The sequence below is a fragment of the Stylophora pistillata genome, chromosome 1 (genome assembly GCF_964205215.1).
Source record: "Stylophora pistillata chromosome 1, jaStyPist1.2, whole genome shotgun sequence".
NCBI lineage: Eukaryota > Metazoa > Cnidaria > Anthozoa > Scleractinia > Pocilloporidae > Stylophora > Stylophora pistillata.
Window position 1 is genome coordinate 60155057 of NC_142519.1, and position 12941 is coordinate 60167997.

General features: G+C 35.7%; 1 protein-coding gene across 3 annotated transcripts; it reads right to left on the reverse strand.

Annotated features, from left to right (window-relative positions):
• Positions 1 to 1605: 1605 nt before the first annotated feature.
• LOC111344471 (protein Mdm4) lies at positions 1606 to 12053 on the reverse strand. Of its 3 annotated transcripts, XM_088726799.1 has the most exons (8): positions 11677 to 12053; positions 8646 to 8692; positions 8041 to 8100; positions 7274 to 7468; positions 6528 to 6617; positions 5795 to 5993; positions 4872 to 5328; positions 1606 to 4517 (listed from the first exon to the last, which is right to left on the reverse strand). In XM_088726799.1, exons 1-8 carry the CDS (start codon positions 11706 to 11708, stop codon positions 4500 to 4502), a joined length of 1098 nt encoding a protein of 365 aa, XP_088582925.1. In that variant the 5' UTR covers positions 11709 to 12053; the 3' UTR covers positions 1606 to 4499. The 3 variants fall into 3 exon arrangements, with proteins under 3 accessions (XP_088582925.1, XP_022807436.2, XP_022807437.2); XM_022951701.2 differs by having other exon boundaries at positions 1606 to 5328; positions 11677 to 12052; XM_022951702.2 differs by lacking the exon at positions 11677 to 12053 and adding an exon at positions 10308 to 11614 and having other exon boundaries at positions 1606 to 5328.
• Positions 12054 to 12941: the final 888 nt, after the last annotated feature.

Here is a 12941-nt window from a genome sequence, read left to right on the forward strand (position 1 = left end):
TCATTGAAAATTTTTTTAAAGAGGGAAATAGGTTCTAGAGACGCTTTTTAGAATGACAACAATTCTCAATTTGATCTAAAATAAGACACAAACAGCAGTGATAAACACATTGAACTTACACATTTTGATTATGACTTGACGTTTCGTATATGTCAAGTCATAAACAAAATGTGCAAGTTCAATGTGTTTCTCACTGCTGTTTGTGTCTTATTTTTGATCAAATTACGATGGCCCAAGAACAAAAGAATTCTCAATTTGTAACAGACCGGGAAATTTTTTCCTATCTCGAAAGAATCCAGAACAGAACGTCGCCATCTTGTCGTGAAAACTAATTGACTGTTTTTTGTCAAAATTTCCAGGCGAACATAAATTAACGTGCGCACACAACACTTGATTAAAGAGATCTTATGCGACGGAACATAATAAGATTGAGTACTACAAATTGTGAAAAAAAAGCTCCGATGTAACAAGGTCCACGGCGAAGAGATTACTAGTTTCCGGCTTTTATGCAGGGAAGAAAGACAAAAAGTATGCTACGATTTGTGAAAGCTACAATAGCTTAGGATACACAATTTTACGAGTTTCTTGCGTTAAGAATTAATTAGAGTAAGACACCTTTAGAAAAAAAACCGTGATTTCAAAATTCTTCTTCACGACTCTTCATAATGACACTTACCCGGCCGGCCCTAGCAGCAAAACGAATTGGTCAACACAACTTCTGGTCAGAAAAGCCGGGCCAGAGTGGAGGCAATTTGAAACAGTCTTGTTTTTAGCGGAGTCTTCCAAGGGCCTCTTAGCGTCTAAACACAAGGCCTTTGTTTGCTGTTCTTCCGGCTTTTAGTAAAAATTGACATTTTTGAAAGGAGACTGATTACTAGTGTCATATTTCGCAGAAGGTAATTTGCAAACCATTTTCACTTCTTTCATGAGCTAAATTATCGCACGACCACAAACGAAGGTTTTTTGTTTACCCTAAATGCATTCAACATTTCCGAGCAGAAGTACATTCTCGTGACAATTACTATGAACAAAGGCGAACTTGAGCTAACAATTTAGCCTGCGGTTAGCGGTCATTACGTTGCTAACAAAACCGCCAACCTGTCCCTAAGGTAGGTCTAAATCTTAGGTATATTTCTCAATGATAGTAAAGGGGAGCATGAATATTTGTCTTGATATTTACCCTCGGAAGTTTGGATGAAAAAATTAAGAAATATTTTCTTACACAAGTCTCGTGTTTTTTCAATATGTAGATGTTGACCTCAGATCCTTGTGCGATTGTTTTATGTTGTAGAAGGTACACTTTGTGGGCGGTTTACTAAATTACACGTGTCCTGTGTGGTAGTTCTCTTAACATTAGGAGCCCTCTGTGATCAATAGGTTCAGGCGTTACGTGCCCTTTGCAAGGGGTTCATTAAACGGCGTATGGGTTTCCCGCTTAGTAGATGTTCACTGTTCAACAGGTTCACTTCCTGTTAGGTACCCTCTACAGTAGGTCTACCTCGCTCCACTGCAGTTAGTTGTAGGTTCAAACTTTGTAGCTACACACCGACGACGGTTTCTTACGTAGGGTTAGGGTTTCTTACATCGCACAACAATTCTACAGAATTGAGACAAAACCATACTTTACTTTTATTCACTTCATTAAAAAAAAGCAAGGGACCATTCCTTGCTTTTGACAATGTAAACATTCTTTTCACAGCTAAATGGTAGCTATCTATCTAGTTGTTTTCTTCCTCTTTAAGAGAACTGCGACAAAGTTACACAATTAAAAAAGCTAGAATAGACCACAGAAACAAAAGGTATTCAATAATAAAGCAGAAACGTAGAATAGCAACATTCAAAGCACAGTCAGTGTTTGTCATTTTTTATAGTCGAAAAATGAATCGCTGTTTTTCAAACTGCTGTGTCATTGAAAGAAGATAGTGAACCTATTTTACAAATTGACGGCATTAAAGTTAACCACTGGATGTCTCCGCAGCACGTCAAGTTAGATTTGTTCCAAGGTCACATATTGGGACTTAATCTACATAACACACGTTGGTTTCAGCAGTCTTGTGTAACTATGGTTTGACCTTTTAGTTCTCATTACTTTAAGGAGTTAATTGCTTTCATGCAGGCTATTCTAAGATAAATGAACAATCTTGAAAAAAAAAAAAAAAAAAAACGACCATAAGACAAATCAAAACAAATTCTTTCAACTTTCCTAAACTGTATGAATACACTAATAAAAAAAATTTAACAACTATTTTTTTCTACTCGAGTGTGATCTATGGCAATTGTTCTTATCGATGTGTTTAACTACTTCAAACGAGTCAATAGTTTTGAATACTATTGAATTACCTCCACAGACCTGAGTAAATTCTCAGGATTTTCATCATAACTCAATGCAACAAATTAAAAGAAAATGTTTGTTTGTATTTGGGATGTAACAGATTTTGATACTAGTTTAAAAAATTGGAACCACTTTCAATTGATCGTCATCACCGCCCACTGTGATTGGTCTTGAAAAAATCGCGCCACTATCTCGACCAATCAACCTTAACCAATCGTGACTCGGTCTGTCGCGTTTTCCCGCGTTTCAAGACGTTACCTTGTTTCCACTTTGTGCTGTCATTGGCTCCTTGGTTTTTGTTTCTTTCTTGCGTTATGACTGGCTTTGGTGAAAAATCTGGCCCCGATTTGTGACGCTCAAATGAAATACGCTAATAAAACCTAACATTTAAGTAATATTATACCTATGATTCCATATATTAACTTCACTTGTATCAGTAACACTGACCAGCCATGACAAGTTCATATAAATTACAACACTCAGTTGAAGTTTGCTGGTGTTATACAAACCAATAAGATAAAAATACCTTTTATTGCCTAAAAAATATACTAGTTCTATTGTTCAGTGATCTTACTTCATTAAAATATTTGATACACTTTAGGCATTAAGTTTGTATTTCATTCTGTACTAAGATGCTTTCTATCTCTGCAAATAACACAATTAAAAAGAATTACTCTTCAAAACTACTAGACGACATTCAGTAAAGAAATAAATAGGACTTTTACGTATGAAATCTCCAATATACGATGTTGACATCATAAGAAATAAGTAAACTCTCTCTTACACTAAAAGGTCTTTACTTGGATCAATTTATCTTACACCAATTTATGTTAATAATTGAATAATATCGCTATCTTTTCAATACGTGAATAATAGGACAAAAAAACGTTACGATAATTTAACAGTCCTCTAAGTATTTTGATAATAAAAGCAAAAATACCGAGAGGTCCTGAGTATGAGTTTGTCACAATACAGTGTACGAGATGACCTTACAAAGGCATTCTTATAATACGAGACTCTGTTGAGTTAACATGAAGACTGCGAAAAGAAATAAAACAAATTACCACCTAAAAGATCCTAAGACTAAATATCTACCACTACTCTGACTAAAAAATTGAAAACTCAGTGGTTAAAACGATGATTTTGTTGTTACAACTGTTATAAACACTCGACCAAAACCCATCGTGCAATGGTGTCAGAAGTGCAACAATTACAGACATAAGAATTGTCTAGCAATTCACAATTTTGAGAGAAATTTTACGTAGTAAATAACAAAGGAAAAAAAAGAAAAGATATGAATCCCCAAGCTAGTATAGTTTTTTTTTTTTGCTGTCTTAGAAGTAAACTTATTAAAGATTAAAGCTATACTTTCTATCGATCATATACCATTCCTCGTATGACAATGTTAACTGAAACTTTCCAAATCGTTTTCATTTGTCATCTGATTGTATCAACAATTTAAAAACTAAAAAGGTTTCTTTTTTAAATGCGGCTACAGTTAAATCAAAACACGCTGATTTTAAGAATTAAAAAAGGCAGAATATATTGTTAAAAATACTTTTTCTCAGATAACTATTACTTAGAAAATAATCTTGGTTACATTTTATGCAAGTAGCAATGTTATAAAAGCTAGTTGCCTTTATCAGAAGTAAATAAATAAAATTTCTTGGATATAAAAACGCTACCACTACTGATTAGCTGTAATCTCTATAGAAACGCCAAAGTAGGCATTTTAACTCATTTGTACATCTAAGTATATGCTATTGTCAAGAATAGAAAAAAGTATTTTAAATCGGGGATTCTCGTCTTGAACGTTTTCAGGAAGTTAATGAATTTCTGCTTAATTTAAGCTGGTAATTCACAATTAAACCCAAATCCTGAAAACACAGTAACATTATGGACTGTGTTCCACTCATGGAAACTACATTAATGTTAAAAACATAATTTTATGGAATATTTAAAATAATATTTTCAAATATGCATGGCTGAACTGTGTTATTGATAAAGTATTGAGAATTTAACTTAATAATAGGGAAAATTTTTCAACTTATACTTGATTCTAAAAATAGAATAACATTAAAAGACTGCTACCTTGGCCTCAAAGAAAAACTTATCACCTGAAAAGTCCAACATCAAAAAATCAACCACAGATGACCGTTCTTCTACCTCAGCATGACACATTTATCTGGAAAAGATTTACCAAGCCACTTGGTCACCACACTGTTAGAGGTAGAGACACGTTGGAAAAAAAGGTAGTCTCTCTGGAGAATTTCTGTGTACAATTCCTGTTTGCAAAGATCACACACACCCAAATTTCCAATTGTTTCAGAAATACATCTCTTCACTTGCTAACATTATTTTTGGTGAGAAGAAGGCAAGGAGAGAGAGAGAGAGAGAGAGAGAGAGAGAGAGAGAGAGAGAGAGAGAGAGAGAGAGGGGGAGAGGAAGAGAAAGAGAAAGAGAAAGAGAGAGTAAAGCTAGAAGATTTGAAAGGCAACCATAATAAAAGAATGTTAATGATCTAAAAAAAATTTTTTACCACCAGTTTGATTTTCTTACGGCACACTGGACATTTCTTCTTTTCTTCCTTAAGTCTCTCTGCACATCCAATGCAACACACAAGATGACCAGTTCTTCCATGAACAATACTTGCATTTCGAGGTTGCATCAAGCAAATTATGCACAAGTCAGGTGTAAATCCTGTTGCTGAGTTTTCATTGTTATAGTTCTGTTGCAAAGTCTTGTTGGGATTTTCAGCTTGTGATGTAGCATGATTTGAAGCATGTGAAAGTCTTTCAGTATTCTCCTTTACCGATGAAGATGAACCCTCAATATGGGATGCAAAATTAGGAAGTGGTGCAACTGTTGATAAAGCTACTGTTGAAGATGGATGGTCAATAGTTGGTGTAACAGCAAGAGACGAAGATTTTTGGAGAGAAGGTAAGCATGATTTGTCTGTTAATCCTGACAAATCTATATTAGCTTCTGAGGTCAATCTGTGAATATAAAAGAAGAATGATAAAAATTCCTCACTTATTACTATTTCCATATTCTTTGTATCTCAAGCTATTAAGAACTTGATTATCAGATTTACCTAAAACCCCTGAAATAAAAAAAAAATTACTGTTGAGTTACCGAAAACTGACAAATAGATTCCACATTGCTGTGTGTCTGTTTGGTACAAAAAAGAAAGAAAGAAAAAAAAAAAAAAAAAAAAAAAAAAAACAGATGGAACCACAATACGGTAAAAACAAAAAAGTGGCATATAATGCACTGCCAAATGTATAACTGATGTCTTTGCTGTATTATGAAGTCTTCTGATACCTGTGGGAACATGGAATTTTTTTGTTTTATATGGTAAAAAATATATATTGTTAATGGTGAGTGATGTCATCAACCTGTCCTCCACTATCTAATTAAAATGTGTGGATAAATATAAAACTTAATTAAATATGTTCAGACCTTTTCAATGTAGGAAGCCAAGCTTGTCTCTCTCTCCAGCAACGAGCACATCGGGGAGAAAATGGATGGTTTTTCAAGTCACAATGTGAACACGCCCAAAAATCATCTTCATCAAATTCTGAATCAGATTCCCTATCTCCTTCATATTCATCTCCTCCTTCAGCACCAGGATCTTCTTCTTCTGAGCTGATTATATCATCTAAATGAGAGCGGTTAGAAGCCAATAGGTGTTGAGTTCAAATGTTGTTGCATATATGCAGCATTTGTGTTTTTTTCCCCACCTCTCCAGGGTCCTGTGAATTATTTCTTACTACTTACATGATGCATACTTTGATGCTGGTAGAAATTAATTAAAGCACTGCAAGGCTTATACATATCACATAATTATGGCTTATCACATAATTGTGCTTGTGAAAATGCCTGTGCACGAAAATGTACAATTTGAACTCTGCAGCTCAATATCTTCTGTCAGAGACCAAACACTTCATACTAAACAAACCATCTCAGACTACACTTTGAATCTGCCCTTCCAAAAGGGTGGGAGCAAATATTCCATGAAAATTTAACATAACTGCTGGTAGCATACAATTTTTGTTCTTATGACTTCACATTTATTTCTAGCAAATGCTGGCGAATTGGTGATTTCTGCCAAAAGACATATGCACTATAAGTTTCCTCTTATCTGTTCTTAGACTAACTGCTCAAAAAATGCAAATATTTTTCCATCACAAACCCGTTTCACTTTCATCCTCATCTTCTGCCTCTTCCTCAGGTTCTTCAGCATCAGAGTCAGGAGGCTCGTATTCTACAGTCTCTACAGTTTCTACAAAAAAAATAATAATAATAAATACATATCAGCCCATCACATCTGAATGAATGAATGAATTCCTTATTTATATTGCACCCTTTCTATACAATATTCAAAGGCGCAGTACCCCCCATCAATTTGATAGACACTACACAAAGATAGACCACAACACCGGGCACTATGTGCCCTACTCTTTTCGAACAGTGTGTGGGTTCTTTAACGTCCACCAAATTTTTTTTATCACATACAAAGGGCTTGTGAGATGGGACCTCCATTTATCGTCTCTATCCAAGAAGAATAGAAAGTCTAACCATTTGCAGATATTATTACAAAGCCAGCACTTTCTTTTCAGTTATTTAAAGAGTAAGGGATTGATGGAAAAAAGGCTACACCCTTTTGTAGAAGGTTATGTGTACCTCATCTATACCTAGCCCTGCCCCTTACATAATAAGACAAATCAAATGAGTAACTTTCAAATATTACTACTGAGGTAAAAACAAAGGTTTACAAACTGTCACTTCTTAAAAGAAATAGCATCTGATCTTTTCATATCCCTCAAAGTAAATCTTAATCTTCCATTCTTTACAGCTCAAGTGCACAAAAGTAACATTATTTCATCAAAGCAGCACTTAATTGCTACACGCTTTAAAAAAAGATGCTGACTTGCGTACCATTCAGAAAAAAGAGATCATCCTCTGAGTCAGTCACAACTGCAGTCACAGCAGACTCGTAACCTTTCACAAAATAAACTGTGCTGGATGATTCAGATAATTCACTCTCACTCTCTGATGCTCTTGTTGATTTGAACCCGATACACCAGGGAATTTGCTTTGGAGGACTGTAACTACCTTTTACCCCAAGAACATCTGGAAAAGAAGAAAGCACATTCAATATAACAGTCAGAGTTCTATTTTCACTACAAAACCTTGCAAATAACTCACTTGGTTGACATGTAGTTGTTTATTATTCCAGAAATCAATCTAGAGACATGGTTTTACACCACAGTTAGTGTGTATTATAATAGATATAACAGTGTTTGAAATCATGATTTTACAGTGAAATTATCTGGCAAAGTGACAATAAAGAAGTTTGTTCATAATATGTTAATGACATCATGCTCAGCAAGAAATTGTGTACTTTGGTCTTGGACTTCTAAGGGCAGAGAAAGGAATTTGAAAATCAAATACATGTAAACAGTGACACACGACAAACACAATCAGCTTCAGTGCATCAACAAAATTGTTTAGACAGTAATTGAAACTACATTATAGGGTGAAACCTTTGGCACAGACATATATGTTTAATTCCATAACAAAAATAACCCAGTATTTGTTAAATTAGAAATGATGAGATTGGATCAGTTTACCACATTGTAACTAGTTTCCTTGAAAAGCAAGAAAGTGGAAGACAAAGAGAAATCTAAAAAGCATTTACAAACCTGTCAAGGATCCTCCTTTTCTTTTTCTACATTCTACAGTCTTCTTCTTACCAAAGCCTCCTGTGTTGTTTTAATTATAAAATATAATGGGTCTTTCAGGAACCTGTCAAAACTTAATGGGGGCCACAAACTGGCATGATGGTATTTCAACATCACTGATCCCCTCAAATCTCATAACAGAATTATATCATTACTCGCATTTGACATTCAAATGCTGTAATTATTACACTGAAAGCACAATATATTTATGCCTTGTGGTTAACTCTCCATACAAATAACACTTATCAAGAATGTCCTCAGAGGATTAAAGACAAACATTCCACTCCATACCACAATAACATTTATAGTAAGAGGGTGCTCAATTATAATTAACAATGATTTTCATTCTACACTAAACTACTGGAAGTTGTTGCTTTATTAAGTTTGGACAGTATACTTTTTCACATGCATTGAGTTGGTCTGTTAAGGATGGCTAAATGACAGATTGTAAAAACATGACTGTGATTTTAAAAATGAAAAATGTTAGAGGCTTGTAACATGCTAATAATAATGGTGTTACTTTTCAGTATAATTTTAGTTAAAAAAAAACATAGAATATTGGTTACCTTGCTCATTGTCTGAACTGTCACACTGCGGAGCAATTCGTATCTCACTTGAAAAATCAAATGAAGAAACATTCATGAATATAAATTAGCAAAACTTTTAGTTATTGATGAACTGAAGTAACACTCCTTCAAATTGTCTAATGAATTCCATTAGAGATCTGTGACGGCGTGGTAAGGTCATATGATTGTAATCTGACATACAGAGACAATAGTATTGAATTACAACAGAAAGGAGGAGTGTGGAAAGATTAACCTTTGAGCTCTAAGATGTTTTCATAACAGGAAATCTCAACTTTTTCCATGCTCAAGGTCACACAAACAACAAAACATAAATAAATTGTTTAGTTTATTCATACTAAAACCTACACATAAATAACATTAAATTAAGACACAATTTTTGGTACAAGGAAGCTCGTCACAGTGGGTAGGCTCTTAAAATCTTAATGGAATTTTCAGCTAAGTTACAATCTCAGTGAGCAGTTTTTAAAGGTTGCCTCTATTTTGGGGTACATTTACATGCAATAACCATGGCCCCCCAAAACTCCATTCAGTTTCATTTTTCAAACCACCCTTTCCCAAAAATTTCTCCATGTACATCCAAGGTACACACCATGTAAATTGGATTTCAGGTTTTATATCAATAAGGATGAAACATAAAGTGCACCCTTTAAGTGCTGCTAAGTGTCTTACTCCTCAATGAACAAGGGATAATTTTTGTACACTCTTACAGTCTTGGTGTGATCAAAGCCCTTTACTCTTACAATCAACTACCACTAGTACTAGAGAAAGAATTGAGGTGCTACTTTTCTTGAAAGAAAGGGTATTAGATTTGTCTAGCAGCATGGGGTTTAAAAACTGCATGAAATAAAGACATATAATACTATACTTTGTGCTGCATATTGTAACAAATTCAATCAGTTTACAAAATATTGAGTGCATTTCAGCAGAAGCTGCTGTATTGACACTAAGTTATCCCAGTCTCATGCAGGGCTTGCAGCATTATTTTCTGTTGAAAAATGATACAAAATTTTACTCCACCCTAATAATCTACAGAGCATAAAAGCCTCAACAAATTCAGAAAACATTCTGCCCAAAGAGAGCCTTTATCACATTGCTGCATGAAAAATAGAACAGGCATGGAGAATAAAAGCAGCAATGTAAAAATGAGAAAAGTTTGTATGAGCTGGTTAATGGAATGCCTAGCTAGACCAACACTAATTCACTAATACTGATAAAGTCCTTAAATATGTTAGAACACGTTAACAACCTTAGCTATTTTGTACACCAGCTTGCCAGAACCTTCACTCTCTATCAATTCACTCTACTTAATAATGAATATAACCTAATTGAGGAATGTCATTCACAGGACCGACTGCATCAAGATGGAAAATCTAGTAACCCTAAGTCAGAAGTAGATGAAACATCCTATTCTATTCTATGAGTTTGCATAATTTAGCAACATAAAACACTTGAACCAGTATTATTTAAAGGCAGTGAACCAAACCTAAATGAGCTGAGGAGATTGTTTAGCTGGAGTGACCACGTTTCTCTAATTGCGGTGGGGCAGTTGTTTAGACTTGTTCGATAGGCAAGCCTCGGCTTGTCCTAGTTATCAATACCGTGGTGATACAGCTATCAAGATGGAATGCGAATGTCACTCACTCCCGATGGTGGATCACGAACGACATCTTTGAGCCTCTAAACCGCGCATTTGACGGTTCGGTAACACATTCTGCACCTCGCTCTCACAGGTCAACAACATGTAAATGAAACTAAAACACCACGAGGTCTTGCTTTGTGAAGCGAAGAGCAATGTGATGTTGACGAGATGAAAGTATTGCAGCGTTTATCAGACGATGTAAGCCGCTAGGTACCGAAACCCTCTGAGCTTTTAATATCGCTAGAAGAATGTTAAGATCGGCAAAACGATGAACAAAAAAAACCAATAAACTCGATCACATCACACAACACTTTGATCGAATGTACGATGAGGGTAAAACAGTTGGTGGGTTCCTGGGTCACTTGGACGAAAAATGAGAAGAATAGTTCAAAATCTTAACAGCAAGGCTCTCATGACAACAACCACAGGTTCTGAGATCTGATTAAGAGGGGAAGGAAAGTGAAAATAGAGATGCCAAGAAATTAGATACGGTCTGGCGTTAAGCGTGGGAAAACGACCTTTAACATTTTTGCCTAAGCCGCGTCAGTCGTCGGCCTATAATCCGGACTTTACTTCAATTTCGCGTGGCGCGATTGAGGTATGAAAATTCTTCATAGATAAGTAGAATGAGTCTTCACCAAATACAACAAGTTTAAGATTCCTCTGGCGAAAATGAAAGGCCATAACGAGTAACCCGACCTCTTCACACGGGACAACAGATTATGTTCTCGTAGCAAATGTGTAATTGAATGGCTAAAACTATTTTTACAATAAAATCATCACCTAAAGATTCACTGACCTCTAAAATTGAGTGAATTTCTTATGTTTTTAATGGCAAAGGGCGCGAAAATTCTCAGCTCACATTTCTCAGTGAACTTTAGCGTAGGTACAATTCTGTGGAGATTTCGGATATGTCCTTTCATGTCCCAAGATATAGCGCAGCGAGATGACTGTGGTATTTACGGCGGTGCAAAACAGAGAAACGGCAAAATTACTTAATTAAAATGTATCCCGAGCTAAATGTTTGCCGTGGATTTTGTTATCAATGGGAGATTTCGCCATAACTTCACCATGCGATTACAAAAAATATTCACAGTTGAATTTTGCACTTCAAATGTCTGTTAAGCTAACTGTCATAATCACAGTATTTAAGCAATCACAGCGCAAAAATACCGACAAAATCAATGACCTAACTAGAGAAAGCGAAAAAGCTGGGCTTATAAACAACAACAAAATGTGAATTGCGGAGAAGCTGCCTTCGCTCCGAAGGAAGCTGTAGTAACATTACTTCATGATAGAATCAGGGCTCTCGATAGCAGAATTTATCGGACAACTTGACAGATAAATAGTTGAAAGTACACTCTAACTTACCAAGCCTTCTGTTCAACCAAAGCGCCATCCATAACCTTTCCACTAATCTCCTCACAGTCCCTTCACTCCAGGTTCACCAACTCACATGAAATTTCTTGTCCCAGGTTCTATTCACAGAACCCGAAGACCTACAATTCTGCACTTAGGAGAATTTCACTAATGCTCAGCTGAAACACCACTGGATTGTCTAAAACGATTCTCTTCTGTTGAGATGAACCTCTCTCGAGCAAAATGACCTTGGAAGTAAACAACAAAACTAAGTAGAAATGGGTTTGAGAAAGAAAAAATGGCGTTCAGTATTTGGTTCGAAACCTATGGCTCGAATCTTTGGGAAGAATTTCTCTCTATGACACTAGAACCTGTGCACATCTTACCGGATATGAGAGCTTGAAAATGCGTGAACTTGTCCAAGCATGTCCTGATTATAATTGGCTGTTTAAATTTTAATCTTAGTCATGATTGGTCTCTTGTTGACAACTTTCTCTTATAGGTGTTTCACTTTCGCGCGCTTTTTATCAGCTTGTTATCAATGGAAATTTCGCGCGCATCAGTGCCCTTGTTGACCTTATTCTGTCAGTCGAGAAGCTTTCGCTCAGCAACCGCAAATTTGTTTTGCTTAATATAGACAGGTCGAAACAGGAATTTTTGGCCTAGTGGCAGTGCCCTACTCCTTTTCTTTCCGGACGGAAGAAATGAATAGCTATGTAAACAAGGCTTCTCCAGCAGCTCGACTTATAAAAGTAAAAATCGTAGTGGACAATTTCACAGTTTGGTGTAAGCGAAAAAAATGGCGTGAGCAATAATGAAAACAAACTTTATCATTCCACCTTAATTACGGCGCCCTTCAAGTAAATTATTTTAAATTGGATGGTTATGTGATTAACATAACAACAAACATTTTAATATCGCTTGGCATCAATTTATCCCCTCTGCTTTTGTGGGAATGTTTGGGGGGCCGAATATTTTATCAACACTAGTCTCTTTTGGTATGTTTGCAATTCGCGGACTTTTTAAAATCTATAAAATGTACAATCTGTTTCTCCTTCACCTGCTGTTTTTTCTTCTTATTATTTAATTTTTATCGCTATCTATCGAAACCCGTGATCTCTCGTGGGACAAAATAGAGATATAAGAGCGCAATCCCTCTTTTTGGGTCAGTTTTTTTTTTTAAGGTAGGGGGAGTAAGGAGACTTCAAGATTAGAAGTTTGAAGTACTGGGCCAAAAGAGCTGTCAATTACCCCCTACCCAAACTTGATGATTGAAG

Coding starts and splice junctions, on each gene's coding strand:
- LOC111344471 (XM_088726799.1), bottom strand. CDS start 11,708: ATGGATGGCGCTTTGGTTGAACAGAAGGCTTG. Junction 7,469..8,040: donor AAAAGGAGGATCCTTGACAG/GTTTGTAAATGC, acceptor CTTCTTTTCCAG/ATGTTCTTGGGGTAAAAGGT. Junction 5,329..5,794: donor TGGCTTCCTACATTGAAAAG/GTCTGAACATAT, acceptor TTATATTCACAG/ATTGACCTCAGAAGCTAATA.